The 22,576-nt window shown below is 47.8% G+C and overlaps 3 protein-coding genes across 3 annotated transcripts; 1 reads left to right on the top strand and 2 right to left on the bottom strand.

Annotated features, from left to right (window-relative positions):
• The first annotated feature begins 4,692 nt into the window (after positions 1–4,692).
• LOC112903536 lies at positions 4,693–8,009 on the top strand. The gene is made up of 2 exons (XM_025972799.1): positions 4,693–5,959; positions 6,261–8,009. Exons 1-2 carry the CDS (start codon positions 4,693–4,695, stop codon positions 7,745–7,747), a joined length of 2,754 nt encoding a protein of 917 aa, XP_025828584.1. The 3' UTR covers positions 7,748–8,009.
• Positions 8,010–12,446: 4,437 nt separating this feature from the next.
• LOC112903535 (UDP-glycosyltransferase 1-like) lies at positions 12,447–14,024 on the bottom strand. The gene has a single exon (XM_025972798.1). The coding sequence runs from the start codon at positions 14,022–14,024 to the stop codon at positions 12,552–12,554; it is 1,473 nt and encodes a 490-aa protein (XP_025828583.1). The 3' UTR covers positions 12,447–12,551.
• A 5,784-nt stretch (positions 14,025–19,808) lies between these two features.
• Positions 19,809–21,647, bottom strand: LOC112903449. Its single transcript, XM_025972723.1, has 5 exons — positions 21,566–21,647; positions 21,171–21,478; positions 20,837–20,913; positions 20,648–20,758; positions 19,809–20,228 (listed from the first exon to the last, which is right to left on the bottom strand). The coding sequence occupies exons 2-5, from the start codon at positions 21,291–21,293 to the stop codon at positions 20,210–20,212; spliced, it is 330 nt and encodes a 109-aa protein (XP_025828508.1). The 5' UTR covers positions 21,294–21,478; positions 21,566–21,647; the 3' UTR covers positions 19,809–20,209.
• Positions 21,648–22,576: the final 929 nt, after the last annotated feature.

The raw sequence follows: 22,576 nt of genomic DNA, 5'->3' as shown, positions 1-22,576 counted from the left end.
ATAGAATTCCGATATATCCGATATTCCTATTTATCACCAACCTCCGATATTTTTTATTTATCGATAATAAAAACCCAGGTTGTCCTCATGTTTTAGCGATGTCGTCATGACGCTGAGATATCTGTGATTTCTAGTAGTGTGTTAGCTAGTGACATCTGAATATTTGATAGATCTTTAAAAACCACCATACATGCATGGAGCAAAGTTCCGGATATTGATATTGAGTGGAGTTCATTATTCTACTGTACGATACTCCTTCCATTCCAAAATATAGGTTGTTTTGACTTTTTTAGGTTCATAGATTTTATTATGCATCTAGATATACATTATATCTATATACATAGCAATACTATAATTAAAAAAAGCTAAAACGAACTACATTTTGGAACTGAGAGAGTACAGAAGAACAGTGACGATGGATGGGTTTTCTTCATCAAACAGTTCATATATGTCTAATGTATAGAATTAACATGAATGAATAAGTATGGGAGCTAGAAAGGGAAAAAAAAAGGCACTTTTGCCAAGGCTTTTCTTTCCCAATGACTCGGTATTTCGGTATGTCTTGCGCAGGTTGTTATTGTTTTACAGTTCTCCCACCCCTTTGCAGTCTTGATTTACGGTTGAGATATCATTTAAGCATCATACTGTGCTATGCTGATTGTGGCTTCTGCCACTGTCATATGCTTTATTTCCAGTTTTTGTTCATCTCTACGGACTACGGTTCAACTTATTCCCTGAGACACATACATGTGGGGCCTCGCCCTTTCGTCCGCCATGCAGGTTGCTGGAGCGTGGGAGTGGGGTCCAACAATGATGAAATGAGTAAAAAAAATGTTTCTGACAGAGGCATGGAGATCCGGAATGGAACGTGATTATAGAGTATCCTTAAGCTTGGAAGAAAACAATCAGACAAAAATGCCGTATTGCTTAACAGGTTGGCTATACTAGACCTCTTCGACGATTGAAAGGCTATCCTTGCGCATCAAACAAGGTCAATGATATGTTTCTTTAAAGGACCTAGGGCGAGCCGGCGAGGTCACGAATAGTAATTGGAAGATTAGGTCTAGCCACCGTACATGTTCAGCGCTAACTATCTAGGCAGTTATCGCACATTTCTCTCTAAAGTTTTGATAGGAGCGACTCCAACATGTTAGCTAGCTCTTAGCCAGTGCGTGTCATGAATTGCTCTTGGAGAAGAGAGAGTGAAGAGTGAATATAATGAGCTTTTGCTTAAGAGCTACTCACTGCTACGAAAAAGTTTTCTAGGAGCAGGTAAAAATGTATTTTTAGAGGCGGGTGTAGTACCCGTCCATTCTTCTCGCAGCTAAAAATACGGTTTTTAGAGGCGGGCCACGCCGTGACCTGTCCCTGCAAATCGATTTCCAGAGAATAAAAAAAGAAAAAAATGAAAACAACAAAATAAAAAAGAAAAAAAATATTGCAGCGAACCATCCACCACCACAAACCCTTGTACTATCGAGTTACAATTTTTTTGACGACATATACACATTTGCATCATCCAGGGTTCGAACCGTATATCTCAAGCCTCGCACGTTACCTTACTCTCCACCACACTACACAGTCACTTAGGACTCTACGAGGTATGCAGGGGCGGGTGATGCCACCACCCGCTCCTAAAAATATTTTTCAATTTTATCCGAATATTCATTTAAATCTTTACATATAGCAAAACAATTAAAAAAAGTGATACTTCTACATTATGGTTATTATGAACTATAGATGAAAAAATACGCAAGTATATTTTAGTGTATATAAAGGTTAAGATTGTTGAAACCTTAAAGTATGACTTGAGTTGCATGAGATACTATATAGTCATAGCCATATGTAGGCTCATAATATTTTTTTGGATAATTAAATGATCTTAATTGAAAAAATTATCAACTACAAAGTTTTAAATCTAGTCATTCTCTAAAATTTTGATATAAAGTTTGATTTCATCCGAGATCATATGAAAAAATTATAAATTTTTTTGCATAGAACCATTTTTAGAGGCGGGTCATGTCATCACCTGCCCCTAAAAATGCATTTTTAAGGACGGATGACGCCATCACCCGCCTCTAGAAATGCCACCATTTTCAGAGACGGGTTGTGGCGTCACCCGACCCTAGAAATGCTATTTTTAGAGGTGGGTGACGACATGACCCGCCCCTGAAAATGATACCCATTTGCAGTGGTGGGTGATGGCGTAACGCGCCTCTAAAAATACTTTTTTAGGGGCGGATCGGAAGCAACGGTACCTCCGCTCTATTTGTAGGAGCGGGTTACCTTTTGACCCACCCTTAGAAAAAACAAAACATTGCTGCAAATTATTTTTTATAGTGACTCTGTATAGAAAAAAATGCCTTGTAGGCACACTTGCGCTTTTAAGCGTCTATACATAGAGGCACCTAAAGGCGCGTTTTGACACGCTGGTATTGGGAATGACACAATCCGACACGACAATAGACATGATTTGATTGTCATTAGCTATGTTAACATGCCTTTATTTCGACACGATACTGAGGATGCCTTAAAAGTAATGCTGAAAGTGGAATACAATTAATACAATGATCTTGACGTGTGTGTAACGTGTTTTATCTTACACACGTGTGCACCCTGTCTTGTTTTAACCCACCCCGTGGGACTTTTACTCTAAATAGGTTTGCTGCACCAAACTACCAAACCCGTTAAGGACTAATCTTTGTACATGCCATTTAACTCGATTGACACCCGGTGATGGAAACGAGGATCCTGTCCCATTTCTACATAGAATGCCGGAACTAGGCTGGCACATATATGACTTTTAGTCGATTGTTCATAGCTCCATCTTTGCCTTCCTCATGAGTACTGGTCTTATATATAGGTTGTTGAGGTGTGAATGTGTGATGGTTGGATCAGTTAAGAAGATGGACTCGAATAATTTTATATTGAGAGGCCACAACAGATGGACATGTTCGATATGTCTCCATCACAGGTAGCTTATTAGTACTCTTCGTAGATTGATTGAAAGGGCATTCCTCGTGGTCTTGGGGGCATCAAGCAATGTCAGCAATACGTTTTTCAAACACCTATGGCAAAAGTCACCACCAGATGTAGCCAGCCTTGTTCGGTGCCAAAATGATCCAAACACAGTACCCATCGTGCATTTTTTATTTGGACATAATAATAAGCTCTTGCCATCTTTTTGGAAAAAAAAAAGACATGGTGACTTGCTTCCTTCTGATGCCAGGACCATATCTGAGAGATGCTTGTGCCATATCGCATAATTAACTGGCTGCATATAAAACATCCTAAATCACAGTTACAAATTTAGGCATGTGCATCAAGACGGCCAGAAATTACTCAAATTTTTAATTGGAGACCAAGAATGTCTACATTGTTAGGTAGCGTGTGTGTGTGATGGCCCTGAGACAAATTAGATGGAATTCATCACCAGCATCAAACATGCATTTCTATAAACGCATTTGGAGGGAGTCATCGAACAAATAATAACCAGCTCAACAAAATCACTAGAGACTCAACAAGTCCGGTCCACTTTACACCACATGGCCAGGTGAGCACGGCGGGCCATTGGGGCTGTGTAAACTAGTTGAAACTGCTTATTACTTTATGTGACATGTGACAGGAGAAATCGAAGACTTGGTACCTCTCTTCTCCGGCGACCTGACTCCGTTCACATCTTGGAGATGCATGCTTTATCCTAGGCTGACATTCCGAATTGCAATTAGAAATTCAGGCACATTTAGTTACAATCACCGTTCTACTAGCAAAGGTGTTTCTCCTACTGCTCTTTATTCCCACAGGATTTGAAACTTAATGGAGAAAAAAAGGTTGATGCAAGTGATGTAATTCAGGAAACACGGTAGTTCATAACTGCCAATCCGCCAACTCACCAAGAAACCACTGTTGAGAACCAGATGTTGTAGTGCATGGTTTCTCTTGGTGGATCCATGATAAATTTCCTCTCCTCTTGGTATGCGGCCGGTGCGGGTGTGCGCGAGGAGGAGGCAAGTGCGAGCATGTCGGAGCTGGGGTGGGGCAAGTGCGAGCGGCAAGTGTGTGCAGGCTGCGGAAGCAGCTGCAGGGTAGGCACCACGTGAATGGGAACGAGATGCTTTCTCCAACACCAAAGAGGTCCTTTCTTCGCTCGCTCTTTGGTGTGCGTGTTGACACCATTTCTTGAAGAAGAAACCATTTCCCTTCCCTCTCTCTGCTCTTTAATTATCATGCCACATTATTAAATTGCTTATATGACAGCCTATTTAAAGCTATAAAAAACCATCCTAGTCAACTAGGTCATCAACTCGTCCAGAGTCAAGTCAATGACAAATACTATATGGATGGTAGTTCTTTGGTCATCATCACAACCTATACATACAGAATAAAAACCTCTGAAGCATAGATAAAACCTGCACGTCGTCACTCATGTGTCATATAAACTATGCAGGCATCCAGCTCAGGCTGTGCTTCCTCAAGATTTCTCTTGTGATCATTAGCATCGTCCCGTCGAATTTGCATTTTTTTTGAAATTTGGAAGCTTCCCCAAAGCCACAGGATAGATCATCATGATGATGCCAACTCAACTCATCATGTTTTGCCTTGCTGACGAACAGCCCCTTATATATCTGATCAGACAGAGCTTCAGATCATGACCTACTCGAGGTTGAGGCCCCAACGATGTTTCCTGCCTCCATGCCGGAAACGGAGCTTCCTACCACCGGGCAAACACCGGACACTATCACCGAGCAAACACAAGAAATCAGCCAAGACGAGACCACCGATCAGCGAGCACACAACAAGAGCCAAAATGGTACCAACCAGCAGCAAGATCAAGAAACCAAGGGCAAACATGAGCCCACGCCCACGAGTGACCGCCTCATGCTGGAGCTCCGCAAGTACATCCTGCTGCTGGCCACGCTGGTGGCCACGGTGACGTACGCCGCCGCGTTCAGCCCGCCGGGGGACGTCTGGCAGGAGACGGCTGCCGGCCACCTCGCTGGCGAGCCCATCATCCGGGACACCCACCGCCACCGGTACCTGGTGTTCTTCTACTGCAACGCCACCGCGTTCGCCGCGTCGCTCGTGGTCATCGTCATCATCCTCATCCTCGCCTCCCTCGACGATGTGGAGGGCTCCACCTCCGCAATCGTCCGCAAGTACAAGGACAACCGCTGGGTCGCCGTTCGGCCGCTGCAGGTGGCCATGGTGTTGGACCTGCTCAGCCTCATGGGAGCCTACGCTGCCGGCACCTGCCGGGACACCTTCACCACCATCTACTCCTCTGTGCTGGTGGGCGTCGTCATCGCCTACCTCCTGATTCAGATGGGGGTGGCCTGTTTCACCGACTCCGGCGGCTCCGGTAGCGTCCCCGCACGCAAAGTCGATGAACGGCCCCCCGAGGAGACGATTGCTTCGCTGCCTGGCAAGAACTCCGACTCCGGCTCCGGTGGCGTGCCCAAGGTCGAAGAAGAAAAGGAAAAGGAAAAAGAAAAGGAAGAAGAAGGGTTCCGCAAGCGCAAGGTCCTGATGCTTCTTGCGACGTTCGCCGTGAGCATCACGTACGTGGCCGGGCTGAGCACGCCGGGGGGCTTCTGGGACAGCACCGACGACGGCCACCGCCCCGGCGACGCCATTCTCAAGGACCTTCACAACACGCGCCTTGCAGCGTTCTTCGGCTTCAACACCATGTCATTCGTCGCGTCACTGCTCATCATCGTGGTGCTTCTGAACAGGAAGCTCCGTGAGACACATGCGAACATATTCATCGTGGTCGCGCTGGTCAGCCTCATCGGCGCCTACACCGCCGGCAGCTGCAGGCAGACCGACACGACTGTCTACGTCGTCAGCTTAGTTGGTGCCGTGCTGGTATGCATTTCGTTCCTCCTGTTGGTTGTTTGGGCCATCGACTTCAGGAGGAAGCAAAAGTCAGCGGCACAACCAGAAATGACAAATCATCATGGTGGGGACAACAGGAATGGCAGGTACTACCAGAGCTTCTTCCTGAGACTTCATATGCAAATAACCATTAGGAGTAAAATAAATAATCATTAGGAGTAAAATAAATAATCTAAAAATGTATTTTGAGAGTTTAGGAATAGTCTGAGACAGTTTTGGGAACCGCCCTTAGCTTGTATTTTACTCTAATCATTAGCATTCATTGGTCCCAAACATAAAATAGTGTACTTGAAATCTTTTAATTTCTCTACAAATCAGGGAGGATGAAACTAATCATCCGGCAGTAGCAAAGCACGAGCCAACAGAGAAGGAGAAGGCAACGGACCAAGCTCGATCTCTTGTCCTGCTGCTTGCCACTCTTGCGGCGACAATCACCTATCAAGCGGGGCTGAACCCGCCCGGCGGCGTTTGGCAGGACAACATGGACGGCAACAAGGCCGGCGATCCAATCCTTCTGACAACGAATGCCCGGCGGTACAGAGCTTTCTACTACTGCAACTCGGTCTCCTTCGTGGCGTCCTTAGTCGCCACCATCTTGGCCGAAAAGAAGCTTCTGCTAAAGCACCACGTCCTCGAGGCAGTGATGATACTGGACCTGTTCGGCCTCATCGGTGCATACGCCGCCGGAAGCTGCCGGGATGTGAGCACCTCCATTTACGCCATGGCCTTGGCAGGTGCTGTCCTTGTCTATGTGGTGATCCATGTCATCTTCATCACGCTGGACCACACGGGCAGAAGCAAGGAGGATGATGACGAGTTGGTGGAGAAGACGCGCAAGCGGTTGCTCCTCTTCGCGATCTTGGCAGCAACCATCACCTACCAAGCTGGCCTCACTCCTCCAGGCGGTTTCTTGCTCCAAGATGACCAGTCCGGGCACCACGCTGGCGACCCGATCCTCTTGTACAACTTTCCGCGCCGCTACAAGTCCTTCTTCTACTGCAACTCGGTGAGCTTCATGTTGTCCATCGCCCTCGTCCTCCTCCTCGTCAACCCCAACCTGTACAGGCCAGCCATACGAAGCCACGCGCTATCCGTTTGCACGGCGGCAGGCTTATTTGGCCTTTTGGGCGCCTACGCCGCCGGAAGCACACAACACTTGAAGACATCCATCTACACATTCGTGCTGGTGGCGGTGGTCATCTGCTTCATAGGACTATTGTTCCTGGTGTTTTTGTTCGCGGGCAGCAGCACACAAGCGGCGGTGCCCACCATCGGCAACAACAACACAACACAAGAACAAGCAATGGAGGTGAGCACCGAACAGGAGGAGGCCACCAAGAAAAAGAAAGAGAAAAAGAGAATACATGCCATGCGCAAATACCTCATGTTGCTAGGAATCCTTGTGGCAAGCGTCACCTACCAGGCCGGCCTAGAACCACCAGGCAGAGCTTGGCAGAGCGGCGGTGACGGGCACGAGGCCGGCAACCCGGTCATGCATGACAACAGGAGGCCCCGGTACCTCGCCTTCTTCTACAGCAATTCCACTTCGTTCATGGCATCCATTGTGGTCATCCTGCTGCTACTGGTACCGAAGAAGATATTTGAAAACCAGACAGAGCTCAGGAGATGGCTTGTGGTGATGAACACAGCAATTGTGCTGGATTTGCTTGGCCTCCTAGGTGCCTACGCAGCCGGCTCAAGCAGAGGGTGGAAGACATCTGTGTATGTCTTCGTTCTTGTCATAGCCGTGGCGGCCTACATGGCAATCCATCTCTTTTTGTCCTGGATCAGCAAGAGAAGCAACCCGATCACCCAGGAAGATAATCAGAAACAACATGACGCGCAAGTGTGATCCCATTATCAGTATCCTCTGCAGCTATGTGCCTCTGTTCTTGCAGGGTACAAGAGCCAATCCATACAAACCAGCCAATCCCAAGGCAATTGCTCATCTATACATTTATTTGGCAAAACCAGCCGTTCATGACGACAACAGGAGGCACCTGTACATCATTGTCATTGTACTCTAGTCTAGGCATCTTTATTTTGTTAAATACATGTACATGTAGTACACTATATTTGAGCTTGACATCAATACAACAAGTCTAGTTTTCCAAGGATCCCAGGCACAAATACGGAAGACTACATTTATACTTCAGTTTCAATATTGCTCCGTATGTTTTAAAGGACCGTAGGTTTTAAATTACAATATATAATTACTCAAAAATAAAACAAAAAGGTCACTGTAACTCATGTGTAAAGTAACTATAACTAACAATGCTAGCAAGGGTAGCTGTTTTGATGGCAAGATTTGGTTTTTTCTTTTAGTTCAAAATATTTGTATGCAGATAGTTTTGTGTAGTGGTGTCATTGTAACTGTTTTATCCTAATGCCATACAAAGGTATGGTCTATATATGTTTCATTCTCATCATCATATTCTATGGCATATTTTGGGAATATGAATTCAGAGAGAAGGGAATAAATTATATAAGAAAATACTTTTTGGTATTTATTGAAAGCAACATAAAGATTTATCTGTTTTTTCCAAAGAAGATATAGGTAATAATAAGAATTTAGTTTTTTATATGTAATAATTTGGATTTAACTTTGAGCTCAATTTGATACCTTAATGAGCAGTGGATGCATTCTCTTTAGCTATCATACACAAATCCCCTTTTTTTTCTTTGTTCTCCAATATCTACAGTTGCTACAGAAAAAAAGGATAACAAGCCCTTGAGTTGGATCTCTCATGTTATAGGCTAACAAAAAATATAATTGCTCTCTCATGTTATAGCATGTGGGTGATCCTTGAGATTTGACCACCTCATGGCAATATAATTGATTTCGTTCTCATGTTATAACCGCAAGTATACAACAGTGTGAGCGCGATCAAAGATTTGGCCACCATATAGCTTATGACAAATTAAACTTTTTTAGACAATGCAACGAGATACGTCCTTTAGCATCGTCCAACATACAACCCCTTTCTCAGTATAACAACATAATTAATCCCTCATCATGCAAAATCCTTATACGACGCGTGTTCGTTGGTAACGATAGCAACGAACGACGACCAGAGACAGGACAACGCCACTACTCAGAACTGAAGGAAAGGTTAAGATTTGGGATTCGGGTTTTGGGGTGCCGGGGTTGGAAAAGGAGGTCCGAGTTTAGAAGGAGGTCACGGCAAGCGTTGGAGGAGAACCGGTGGGAGGGGTATGGTAGGAGGCGAGAAATTCCGATATTTGACATCCAATTCGCATCTCTCACGTCTTTTAACCTTCAATTCGTAAGCCTTTTAAAATATAACCCTCCATTTGCGAATTCTTTCGATTTAGGGGATTTCTTCTGTTTTCCTCGGTTTCTCTCTCTCTTTTTGTTTTCAGTTTACAGCCCAAGTGAACGGACCATTTTACCCCTAATATTATCCATCTGTATCAATTGGATTGGATCCATTTTTGCTATCCCGTCCAGTTCATGCTTTAAAGATCCCTTGCTGTGTGCATCCACGCTCTTGATGTGGTCTTGTTCTTGCGCGGTTCTCGGAGATGAGATCGTCTCAAGGAATGATGAGCCGGAGCTACAACGCGGGTGGCCGGAGGGGGCTGCTAGCCTGCAACGTCAGGGCGAAGCCGAGGCCATCCAAGTGGAACGACGCGCAGCAGTGGCTCTCATCCTCCCGAGCGCCCGACGACGGCGCAGGAGCTCTTGCGTCGACAACCGGCTGCTGCTGCAGCCGACTTCGCACAAGGGGAGCCCCTCGTGGAGTGCCGCGGACGTCGCCGCCGCTGTGGACGCCGCCGCTGGGTCTGCAGCTGCGACTGCGGCGGCGGCGGCGGGAGGGCGGGCGCGGATCTTGGCGGCGGGGTGGGCTTGCGTGGTGGGGGAGCCGGCTGATGCCGCCGCTGCGGTGCCCGCGGCGGCAGACCCCAGCGCACGGACGACGGGGAGGCGGAGGCGGAGACCAACTGACGAAGACGAAGAGGTGGAGACGGAGACAAAGACTAACGGTTCAGGTGGATATGGTCAGGGGTAAAATAGTCCATTCATTTGGGCTGTAAAATGAAAACGAAAAAAGAAAAGAGAGAAATTGAGAAAAAGAGAAGAAATCCCCGAATCGAAAGAATTCGTACGTGGAGGTTATATTTTAAAAGACTTGCAAATTGAATTTTAAAAAGGGTGAGGCATGCAAATTCGATGTCAAATATTAAAATTTCTCGCAGGGGGCGAGCAACCGAAGGGTCATCAGGTGGAGGCTACGAGAATGGTTGGTGGGTGGCATGGGCAGCGCGGGTGGTTGACAGAGATACATCGGCTGGCCGCAGCGCCGGTGACGGCCCCCGTCAGCTGTGGGTGGCAGCGGGGGCGCACTAGTGGTGCATATTATAGTTGGCCATCCGACTCGAGACCCACAGGTCGGCTCACGGCACGACATTTTGGCCCGGCATGAGATCAATCGGGCACGGGCTGGTCCGGCACAGGCGTCGTGCCGTGCCTAGACCAACGCCTCGGTATGTGAGCCAGCCCGGCCCGGCACGATTAGCAGTCGGCCCAATAGTAGCCCAAAATACCAGCTCACCATAACAAATTCCCCACATTCAGCCCACCACAACAAATTCTCCACATTCAGCCCATTTCAGACCCTAGCACCCCAACCCCAATTCCCACCCTCCACTTCACCTCCTGTCACGGCAGGCGGCCGGCTCTCCATTCCTCCTCGCGCGGCCGAGCCGCCGCCGGCCGGCCCACCTTCCTTCCCCACATGGTGGTGCGGCCGGTGCCTGGCCGCCTCCCCTCCCCGCACGCCCGTCCACCTCCCTTCCCCGCGGCGGCACCCGGCCGCCTCCCCTCCCCGCCCGGCGGCGAGGCCAATGTCGCTTGGCCTCCCTCCCCCCCCCCCCCCCCCCCCCAACCCCGGCGGCGCCCGACCGCCTCCCTCTCCCGCGCGGCAATGCGGCCTATCTTCCCCGCGCGGCAGTGCGGTCTGTCTTCCCCGCACGGCGGCGCGACCGGCCTGCCCCGCCCGGCGGCGCTAGTCGCCTCTGCTCCCTGCGCGGCGGCGCGGCGGGCCGGCCGTGCCTAAACGGGCCGACGGGCCGACACGGCACGGCTTGGGTGCACCCGTGCTGTGCTTGGGCTGGCACCTCAGCCCACGGGCAGGCACGGCATGGCCCGTTTAGCAATCGTGCCTTAACGGGCCGTGCCCAATCAATCCCGTGCAGATCTTGCCTTAACCGGCGTGGTCCAATAGATTTTTCTGAGAGCATCCAAGAGACTAGGAAGAGAAGCGCGCTTCGCCGCGCCCGCCATGGTTGTAAGCATCGCTGCCTACCTGAGAGGATGCAATATTTTATACACCGTATTTTGTATTTTTTAAGGTAGTGACGCGTACATAACATGTGGGTTGTATCCTTGGATCTTGGTGGAAGATTAATAGCCAATGTTTTGTTCTGAATTTTTTTATTTACCTTCTGAATCTGTGGCATGAACTTTCCTCTAGACTGTGTAAATGGCAAATGGCAAGCAAGTCTTTTTACTGCTTATGTTTATATTATTGGTCGGTTTGAACCCATTAACATTTGTAGCTAATTAGGTATATGTATTCGTTAGACTAATAAGTAGCAATGTCACGATGTAGCATGGCAGCCAGGGGCGTAGCTAGGAATCAAACTTAGGAGGGCCCGAGCCAAGCCATATCAAATCAGTAAATAATAAATCTATTTGTATTGGTGTCTAGAATGTTGGTGTCAGTAAAAAGCTACGCCAAACATACTTTTTCACACTGAACAACGATCAAAACGCGGGCTCTAAAGAACAAATACGAGAAGCAGCTCTTCTGGACGCACTTTATATACAATGCGCTACCACATTACACATTTCCAAACAATCCAATATAATTGTGGTTGTAGAATATATAATATGATAGAATACTTATTGTAATGTAGCATGGATAATTATATTTCACCGATATCAACAGATGGCCAAAATATGAATAAACTGACAGTGTTTTTACAGTTTTAGCATAATGTGTAGCTTATCTATAGAAAAAATAACTTGTATGTTTGGTAAATAGGATAGTAGAACATGACATTTATATATATAAAAATCTAATAGAACTTGATTCTAATGATTAGAAGTTCCAATTATTAAAAAGAGACCTAAATAATTTATGATTAGTCAAAATCAGTAACCTAAGCTTGTTTATCTGGATCATTAGGGGGGCCATGGCCCCTGCCGCCCCGCCTCCGCCACTAATGACAGCTGGTAGTCTCTTGATGCAAATGGCTAAGAATGACGAGATTAAACGACTCATCGACGTCACAGTTGTTGTGACACTATAACAACGTACGGGCGATGAGTCGGCCTAGATACATAGGCAACTCATAAACCAAGCACAAAAAATAGCACGAGGTCAAAATGCTGGAGACACATTAACGACGTGTACGTCAGCCCAAGTCCAGCACGGATCAAGAGGATTAGGAGATCATGAACGATGGTAAAAAAGACGGTAAGGAAGGGATAAGAGTGTAGTTATTTGACCCCCTCATCACGATAATATAACTTTTATCTCTCGTGTTAATCAGCTCCGATAATATAACACGATCCAAGAGATTCCGTACCTCGTGACCAGACCAGCTAGCCACTGGACTCTCAGGACTCAGGAGCTCCTCCACAAGTCTACCAGTCCCGCCAGTGCGGCCTGCGACTCGCCGCCCTGGCGCAGCGCCTCTCTGGCCTGCGCCATGGCCGCGAGCGTGCGCTCCCGGAGCGCCGTGCCGCCGTCGGAGTCCATCAGCCACCGCACCTTGGTCGCCACCTCCTCCGCCGCCACGACGCCGCCGTCGTACCCCTCCAACGCCACGGCCAGCCGCAGCTCCTTCTCCAGGAGCAGCAGGTTCATCCGCTGCTCCGCGTGCAGCGGCAGGCCCAGCATCGGCACGCCGGCCGTCACCGCCTCCAGCACCGAGTTCCACCCGCAGTGCGTCACGAACCCGACCACGGACCCGTGCGCCAGCACGTCGCGCTGCGGCGCCCACGACCTGACGACGAGGCCCCGGTTCCTGGTCCGGCGGAGGAAGCCGTTCGGGAGCAGCGCGCCCAGGTCCGGCTCCGGCTGCTTCCGGAACTTCTTCGCCGGGTCGCCGTCGCCGTCGCCGGGCGGCGCCCGGACCACCCACAGGAACCGCTGCCCGCTGGCCTCGAGCCCGGCGGCGAGCTCCCTCGTCTGCTCCGCGCTGAACCGGCCGATGCTGCCGAAGCAGAGGAACACCACGCTGCCGTTGGGCTGCTGGTCCAGCCACGGCAGGCACTCTGCGCCAGCACCGCCCTCGGCGAACTCCAGCGACTTGATCAGCGGCCCGACGCAGTGGACCGGCGGCGTCGGCTGGCCGGGCGGCGCGCAGCGGCCCGCGGCGACGGCGTCCACGGCGCGCGGCTCGAGGGACCGGAAGGTGTTGACGATGACGCCCCGGCACCGGCGGAGCGCGGCGGCGGCGTCCATAAAGGCGCCGTATGCCGCGTCGCCGCGGTCCATGGTGGCGTGGATGGCGTGCGTCGCCGGGAACGGCGGGACGCCCGGCACGCGCACGAGCTCGTCCCCCATGTCCCGGAAGCTCGCGGCGGTCCGCGCGTGCAGGACCGGGAGGTGCAGGAAGAAGGCGAGGCACGCGGCACCGGAGGTGAAGAAGAAGTAGGCAGGCACGCCGAGCTCCCCGGCGACGTCGAGCGCGGCGCCCGAGAACATGTCGACGACGAGGGCGGCCGGCCGGGTGGGCCACGCGGCCGAGGCGAGGAGCGCCCGGAGGTGAGGGTTGGCGGCGCGGACGGCCTCGACGATGAGCGCCTCGTAGTGCTTGGACGCCAAGGGCGGGAGGTCGTCGGCCTTGGGGACGCGGTGGAAGGAGATGGACGGGTTGGCCGCGGAGACGCCCGCGAGGAACGGCCCCGGGGCGCCCGTGTCGTAGGGCGGGTCGACGACGACCACGGTGACGGCGAGCCCCCCCGCCGCGAGCGCCCTGCCGAGCTCCACCATGGCGAACAGGTGGCCCATCCCCGGCGTCGGGTACAGCACGACCTGCCTCTTCAGAGGCCTCGCCGCGGTGGCAGTCGTCGCGTTCCGGGCGCCCTCCATTGCTTTCACGAGTACTTGCGAGAACCGGTGGGAGATGTTGACTTATCTTGATGAGAGCCTAGGCCTCTGCGTAGATTGAAAGGTCAATGCTGCTTGGATGGGGCATCAAAGACATACTCACATGGAGAGAAACGAATAACAAGAACAGCTACACATTTTAGCGCCGTCACTAAAACTAATCAAATCAAATAAACTAATTGACAACCGTCCTCTTAGCCAACCGTCAAATTGACAAAGCCATCTGGATCTCCCTATGCTTGCTCTCTCTCTCTCTCTCTCTCTCTCTCTCTCTCTCTCTCTCTCTCTCTCTCTCTCTCTCTCTCTCTCTCTCTCTCTCTCTCTCTCTCTCTCTCTCTCTCTCTTCTCTTCCTCACAGCAATGGCTACTAAAAAGCAGCTACTCCTGCTCATAACCTACCTCATGGAGCTGCAGCTAGCCCTCTGGCGGCTTGAGGACCGCCGGCTGACTACACCCCGTATTTGTGATGACGGTCACTTAATCTGACTACTACCATGAATGTATCTGTGCTAACACCCTTAAGATACCGCCGCACCATATATGTGCAGGCCGGAGCTCCTTCCTATTCCAACAGTGCTTGTCCGAGAGGAGCTAGTGGCGGTCGGGAAAATCACCAAGTACAATAATATAGGGAGATTTTGCTCCTCAATTCTTTGGAGAAGGTGGCTCTCTAAGGTGATGAGTTCATCATACTCCAACCATATTTTTCAGATTTTCACCACAAATAGAGTGATGTATTAGAAGATTAAGCAAGTATTTTTTTCCTTTCCGTGAGTTTCTCTCTTCGACCTAACAAAAAATATGGCGCTTCCACTCTTTGTAGCTAGCTGACTTGTACAACTGGAGACACTATGTGAGACTGTTGGAATATTTCAGTGGTCAAAACGCCGAGAGAAAAGGGAAAACGGGAAAAGGATAATAATACCGTTTTCACACCTTGATCGGAGGCGCAACTGACTTATGGTTGCGGCCAAGAGGTTGCCTGGTGCTTTTTGGAAATACGTGAAAATCTAGCAAAAACCCTAAACAACCCTACACGCCTCCCGATCCGTGGCGACGTTGGAGTGACTTGAAGGCTGCCGCCAACTCATTGTCGCCATCCCCGGGCAAACAAGGTGGAGGCCCAAGGACGACGTGACCTACGCCGTACATCTATGCCAGGAACGACTATGAGAACAACTATACCGACCCATCACCAACCGAGATGGCCGGATCCGCGTCCGTGATTGCTCCTGGTCTAACTCTTAGTCCTTAATCAAGTTATTTGAGTTGTGCTTACGTTGTTAAGGTGCTAGATCCTATGAGTTTTAATTCCTACAGAGACAACTAATAATGTAGAAACCTGGGCAGGGTAACAAGGCAGCAGGTACCGTGTTGGCCAGGAGCCCAGGATAGGTATGTAGGTGATGGCCGGTTGGATCAGTGGTGGACCCAGAAAATTTTTGAGCCCGGGCAACAATAGCTGTGCCCGCCTATACTTAGATTAATTTGTGCTTGTTGTGTGCACTGGCCATCTGTCCTAAGCTTACATCCATAGCATTTCTTTTGCCCAGAGCTGTGTAGGTGCCCTTCGCCTCACCTGGGAGCCCAGGCCAGCGTCCAGGTGGCCGGGCACTGGGTCTGCCACTGGGTTGGATGGTATTATTGGGGTGGCGGCATGTACTAGGTTGGATATTATTATTAGGGTGGCGGCATGTACTGTGTTGGATGGTATTATTTAGGTGGCGACCTGTGTGGGAAGAATAAATGATATTCTGTATCAAGGAAATGGAAATGACCGTGTCTCAGATTTGCAAGAGGCGTGTCCTGTTCAGACTTGCTCGAGTGATGATGAACACACGCAAAATCCCAATAATTTCAGTACGAAAACCTTTTCCCGACGTGTCCATCACTAAGACCGTCCGATTCACACGGAACGGCCGATCAAGGTGGTCAAGCCGTCAAGCAGTCCGAACAAGCCCTAGCTAAAAAAGGACAGTCTTTTCTGCCTTAACAACGGACAGCTAGCTAGCGCTGGGAAGGAGTGTGCACGCATCACATCAGCCGCCCCCGTCCACCAGCTCTCCGATCCGTGTGAAACCCTAGCTTGCCCATCCCTGCCGGCGGCGGCGGCGGCCAAGCAACGGGATCTCGGAATGGATCCGCGTCAGGACGGCAGCTCGCCGAAGCCGGCGGGGCCGTCTGCCCACGGCGACGTGCTGGAGGCTGTCCCAGTGCCAGTGGTGGCTGCGGAGCCACGTCCTGGCCAGATCCCCGGCGGCTCCGGAGCGCTCTCTCTGGCGATCCCCATGCCGGACGTTGTCCCCTCCCAAGCGCTCGACGAGGAGGTCGCCGCCGTGGGAGGTGCTTCTGCTGCGATGGGGGGCGGTCATCAAGAGGAGGCGTCGACAGCGGCGGCAGATGCCGCAGCAAGGATTCAGACGATGGTGGCCGTGAACGACAGGTACTGTATGTCCGCTCTGCTCTCTGGTCCTCCGATCCTTCCCTCGCTGCTCGTTGAGAAGAGCTGTAGTAACAAGAGCATCTTCTGTACGTTCTCGTGCTTGGTTGCTGCAGGTTTGTGCCGATAAATGATGTGAAGGCCATGCTGCAAACTGGGCGCTTTGAGGGGCAGCAAGTCACTTACAAGACTAAGAGGCATAAGTTGGTAGGTTCTCCTCCCACTTCATTATATTTTTAGTGAAATGCGTTGTAGCTAGGTACCAAAACTTGTGTTGTGTTGTGGGTGCATGCAATCTTGTCATAAACTTGAAAATTGAGAAGTCTATAGTCACTAACTGGACAGCAATAATATGGCATACAAAACGCGCATAGCTGATTAGATCGCTGTTTTATTAGCAGAAGTATATAAAATAAAAAGCAAATCTAGGTATGCTTTCTGGCAGATATGATCAAAGGCAGGCAAGTAGAGCTCTTTAAGCATCCGTAATCTATTTATGCGTCCAAGGTTATTATCATTGGCCCCTTAGTTTCATTTTGCCCCATCAGTTACTGCCCTTTAGAAGGAACGTACTGCACATGTAATGTATTCTTGCACTTGGTTAGATTCTTCAGTCGGCTGTTTCTTTTACAGGGTTGTATCTGTATGGTTAGTTCTACTGTACTGTTTACTCTAAAGCTAGACACGTCTACCGGAATTGCGTTAGGATCATTCAGGCTTTGTGAAAGAATGCAGCGATTCTAGTAGTGTAGGTTTTCCTTTGTCATTAGTCACTAGCTAATTTTGCTTCGAATTCACTAACTTGTTTTTTATGGGGAGTACTAAAACAAAATCTAAGTTGATGCACAGTACCTTCTATACCTAAACTAAATAGGCTGAAGTGGAAACATATTAATTAATTTTTTTGCAGAACCTGCTTCATGGTGTAATACGTGGAGTAGCTTACTTCTGCTCTTGTGGTGACTGCGATCATAATGGGAAGGTAACATGTTAACCATCTATTCAATTGAATACTTTCTATTTCATGTGTTGTGAAAGGGAAAATCCCACTATTTGGTGCTTAGGCTGTTGCAGTGAAACCCAATATGTTTTCATATGTTTCCTCCTTTTATGCAATATACTTATGATTGTTGGTTAATTATATTGTCACCTCAGTTGAAAATTGTGGCTTGTCTAAACAGAAATCTTGCAGCTTGATTGAACTATCGGCTTAGAGTTTTGCAAAAGCTTTATTTTATCGGTTACTGCTCCATGATGTTGGTTCTGTTATATTATATTAAGGTGCCATCATATTCAGTTCTTTCCTCTGAAGAAATATCTGCAAATGATCAGCGTTGAAAGATTTGGCTCTGTACCATCAGCATGAAAAGTTTGATAAAGGCACACTGAAAATTCATTTAGTCTGACCTTTGAGGCAAGCTGTAACTTTTGCATATTCTCACTATGTAAAATAAGGTTCTTACACCCAAAGATACTCCAAAGGGCATAGTGGTATTTTTGCTCCTTGCAATTTGGTGGTGGGTACTTGATTGGTGAGCTTTCAACTTAAGTGTCCAGGTTTAAATGTGCCTTAGCTTCAAACTGGATTGCTTGTTCGTTATGAAAAACTCGGGCATGAAGCACTGGGCTCTGAAAGAAACTATCGGCTATTGCGTAGATTGCTCTGTCATCCTTCCCATGTTGACTTTATTAGATGCTTGAATTGGGGACAAAGTGCCATTACCCAACCACTACATTGAGAACAGTTTTCCTCTTTTCTGCTGTCTGAATATGGTTAACAGCTGAGTTTTGGAGTTTAGTAAAGAGATGAGCTCTGTAAAAATTTTAAGTTATATATTACTCATGTTACGTAACCCCATAGTGGCCTCAATTTTGTGTGTTCTCTTCATGATCTTTGCAGCAGAATGTTGTGCCTTGGCTTGTTAGTTGGTGCTAATAGTTGTTGAGACATATATGTTCTTTGTGTACTTGTTTCAAAGCTTACATCTGAGTTTACCATTGTCTGTAAGAACCATGCAGCAGCAAGGTGTGATATTTGTGCTGTCAATAGATGGAAATGATACATTGGTTTCAGGGAATTGATTACCAATCAATGCTCAATTTTCATATGATTATGCCTGAATTCTGAGGACAATTGTTTTATGGTTTGTCCTATTTTTTTTGTATTCCTAGTTCATTTAGCTCTTATATTCTTTCTAATTTGTTCTTATTCATTCCTAGGCACTCTCCGCGAGAGCATTTGAGCAGCATGCACTGAAGAATCGAAAAGAGACACACAACCCGAATGACCATATTATCCTTTGTTCCTCAAATATCTCACTGTTTGAAGCATGCCGGAAACTGAAAGAAGCGAGAAATGAAACTATACTTGAAGCTACATTTGATGCTATCATAAAAAGCCATCACGAGGCGGTGCCAAAACAGAATGCGGAAGCCCCTGTCACTAACACATCTGCTGATGACTCCAATCTAATTGACATTGTTCGTAATCTCGAGAAAAGGGTGGAGAGCACTGAGAAGAGGGTGGAAAACCTTCAGTCTCACGTGGACACAATAGAGAAGAATATAGATTTTTTCTGCAAAGAAATGGTCCGGTACCAAGAACTGTTTCAAGATTTATCAAAGATTCTGGGGAAATTTGTTGATGACATGTGAAATTGAGAAGAGGTATACAATGTGATGGCCTGAGAACTTAGTCTTGCTAGCATTGCTAGCATGAGCCGTACCAATATTAAAATGTTATGGCTGTTGCTATTGATAAGTTAGACTTAATCGGTAGACTTTACCTTTGTTTTGCTTCGTTTGCCTAATTATTGACCTCTTTTCTGCTTTGTTACTGAAAACCTGTGTGCTATCTGTTCATGGTACATACAATGCAGGAAAAGAACACCTTGTAAGCTGGAGTTTTGTTTGGAATTTATTGCTTGCACACCTGAATGTGCATTTTGTTGTGTGCAATGACATTATCATAAGGTTCATTCTAAAAATGCTGTTTTCCAATCATTCGACATTATATTACAACCCAATATTTGGTATGTACCACCAGAACTCATAGTGTTCACTTAAACAGAAAGGCTTGAATATCTATTAATACATATGCGCAGTGTAGGTTATATACATGAGAATATGACATAAACAAGCTAGCATTAATCAATTAGTTTTGTACTAATATGTCTGCATTTTCAATATCTCCACTTTGGTGGAAAGAGCTTCCAATATACTAGAACATTCGGCGCGCGTTGCGCACCCTACCATGAAGTGCGCAAACGAACAAAAAAGAACAGAGTTTCTGAAAATGCAACGCCCATTAAATAACAAACCATCAACGTTACAGCACATTGTGTGTCTGGCATTCTGATCATCAACGTTACAGCACATCCGAGCACATCCAAGAGGTATCTGTTCAGCATCTAGATCATCAATATTACAATACATCCGAGCACCATGGCTATCCTATCGATCAGAGGTGTCTGACCGGCATTTGAAACATTTCGACATTGCAGTACATCCGAGCACCATTAATCTACATGTTTCAACCAGTATCCATAGTTACCAAACTATGTAGCTGCACTGAAATCAACAGCTAACAATGATGCTACACAGCTTGCAGGTCCATGGACGAAGCACAAAAACACAAAAGTACTGAATGCATCAGACTCTTCACCGGAGAGCACACACAAAAGTTGGCCGCAACTGGTGGAGGCAAAATGAGCACGAGCTCGACTGCTCATGCATCCTTATTTGGGCTGCAAAAGGATAATAATTTATTGTCTAGCTCGTCTCCTGGAGATGTAATAGCAAGAGGCAAATGATCCACTATCTTGGTTTTTGTCCTAAAAATTGCATGGCTAGTCCTTGCATTCATCCTAAAAATTTAATATCTAGCATGTCTCCTGGAGATGTAACTGCAAGGGTGATAGTGACCAAAGATAATTTATTCTTAGCTTATTTAGCATTTTGAAAAGTTACTGTGCAAGTTCAGAGCTGACAAATGTGGACAAGACTATAAATTGTTATTGCTCAAAGATCAATCATCTTCATCCTAAGTAAAAAACTACACCTTACAGTACAAGATTCCTTGTAGTCCTGTAGAGCATGATGGGAAGTCCTTAATCCTTTAGCCATTTTACTAATAGTAACATAGGGAAGTAAAAGGGGCAATTACCTGGTCTGATCAGAAGCACCTGCACCATCATTACCACTGCCACTGTCATCTCCAGCTTGCTCAGCAGTGAAAAGTTTTTTAGCAACCTTTTTGTTAGGGGATGGGCGACACCTATAAGTATAGATATAAGTTTTGTGCTTATTAACAAAATGACAACAAAAAATTAAACTGGATGGTGATAGGGATAACCTCTTCTTTGTAGCGTTTTTCTGTGTCTTTGTAGAAGAACCACCAGTGGCATGTGCAATGGAAGCCAAAGTCTTGTCCTATGGCAAGAAATGCTAAAATGAGCATCTAAGGCTACTGATCATAAGTCTTCATCTCATGAAGCTGAGGCATGGCAAGTATCCACTCATCTTCAGCTTATGATTTTAAGTATAAACAGGTTTTTCATATCCACAAGACATTTTAGGCAGAAATGCATATCTGATCAGACTGAGGACAGCACAATTTGCAAAATGCATGTCCCTCTGTGGAGCTGTAGTCTACTGTGGTGGATAAAAACAGCAAGGAGTAATTTTATCTCATCATGAGCACAGTGTGTCTTTGTAGGAGAACTACCAGAGGCATCTGCAGTGGAAGCCATAGTCTTGTCCTGGGGCATGAATATAAAGTATCCACTCATTTCGCATGTATTGATCAACATAGTAACGTCACAACTAAGCCATTTAATTCTGATAAGAAGAAATTCTAGAGCTGTAGTCTATTACTGTGGATAAAAACATAAAGAGACCATTGCCTGTGTATTTCAGATTTACTTATTTCATCCACAGCAAGAACGTCTTCTTCCCTAGAGACTCACAGAGCTGCTTTAATTTGGTTACTTGAAACCTATAAAGAACACAAGTTAAGAGAAATATAGAAGATATTCAGAAGGGCAATATGTTTGTCTGACGTAAAAGGAGGCAAAAAAAGCACCTGAATACAGGGGCAAACAATGCCACACAAGTCAGGTTGGTTTTGGAGAGTATCACACAACACAATTTGTAGGCAATGTGTTCTGCACATTAAGAAATGTGGCACCATTTAGTATAGCAACCTTAGATGTAGCTCCAAAATTTCCAATGGTGATATTCTCTGCAGATGCCCAAATAATTTTTTAAAAAAATCAAGAACTTAGTTTATCTATCTAACATAATTAGCTCATGGCGTTAGATTCTATCCAAGGTCCCTGGCATGGTGTTGTCAGTACCATCTTTCATGAGAGCCACATTTTTGATAGAAAAAGGACATTGTATTATTATTCATCCAAGAAATCAGTTAATCCCAATTTGCAATCCAATGCAGAACAACTTGTTTCTAGGAGCACACTATAAATTATGAATGGACCACTACCATTGATCTCTCTAATTCCAAACAATAAAAGAGAGAGGGCATAGGGGACTCACTCTGGGTGGGCGAGTGCTAGTCTGCAAGCCCTCGGCGCCTGCCATTCAAGAGCATATCGGGCGTGCTGACCGGCGCTCGTCGTTATGCTTGAGCTCGAGGTCGTGCTGGAGCTCAAGCTCGACCGGGAGCATGTTGCCGCGCCGCCCTCTTGCCACCATCCGGGAACGACCCACCGCGACGCGCCCCTGTGGCCTTGCCTGCCCGCCGCTCCAGGCCGCCGCGGCCTATGCTGCGTCCGAGCTGGGATGCCGTGCCTGCCCAAGCACCGGCTTTGGCCGGACCGTGCTGCAGCGGCGTCCAAGCTCGAGGTGCTGCCGGAGACCCTCTCCTTCAGGCGCCCGACGGCGGCGGAGAGCAGGAGGAGCGGCAGCAGGGAGGGGCGGCTAAGGCAGGCAGAGAGGGAGAAGGAGAAGGGGAGAGAGAGGGCGGCGGTGGGGAGCATGTGAGGGAGGGAGACGGCGGCGTGGCGCGCGGATCCTGGCGGCATTGCGCTTGGTCTCCTGAAGCACGTCGAGGAGCTCGGCCATCATGCTCTCCCGC

This window comes from Panicum hallii, chromosome 8 (assembly GCF_002211085.1).
Source record: "Panicum hallii strain FIL2 chromosome 8, PHallii_v3.1, whole genome shotgun sequence".
Classification (NCBI taxonomy): domain Eukaryota; kingdom Viridiplantae; phylum Streptophyta; class Magnoliopsida; order Poales; family Poaceae; genus Panicum; species Panicum hallii.
The sequence above is the reverse complement of the archived record's forward strand: the minus strand, read 5'-3'. Positions and strand labels throughout refer to the sequence as shown.

Excerpts from the sequence above, each read along its gene's own strand:
- LOC112903536 (XM_025972799.1), top strand. The coding sequence starts at position 4,693 with ATGCCGGAAACGGAGCTTCCTACCACCGGGCAAACACCGGACACTATC. Across the intron at positions 5,960-6,260 it reads AGAAATGACAAATCATCATG|AGAAGGAGAAGGCAACGGAC; the intron begins GTGGGGACAACA and ends ACGAGCCAACAG.
- LOC112903535 (XM_025972798.1), bottom strand. The coding sequence starts at position 14,024 with ATGGAGGGCGCCCGGAACGCGACGACTGCCACCGCGGCGAGGCCTCTG.
- LOC112903449 (XM_025972723.1), bottom strand. The coding sequence starts at position 21,293 with ATGTTGATCAATACATGCGAAATGAGTGGATACTTTATATTCATGCCC. Across the intron at positions 20,914-21,170 it reads CACACTGTGCTCATGATGAG|GACAAGACTTTGGCTTCCAT; the intron begins ATAAAATTACTC and ends TTCTTGCCATAG. Across the intron at positions 20,759-20,836 it reads AAAAACGCTACAAAGAAGAG|GTGTCGCCCATCCCCTAACA; the intron begins GTTATCCCTATC and ends CTATACTTATAG.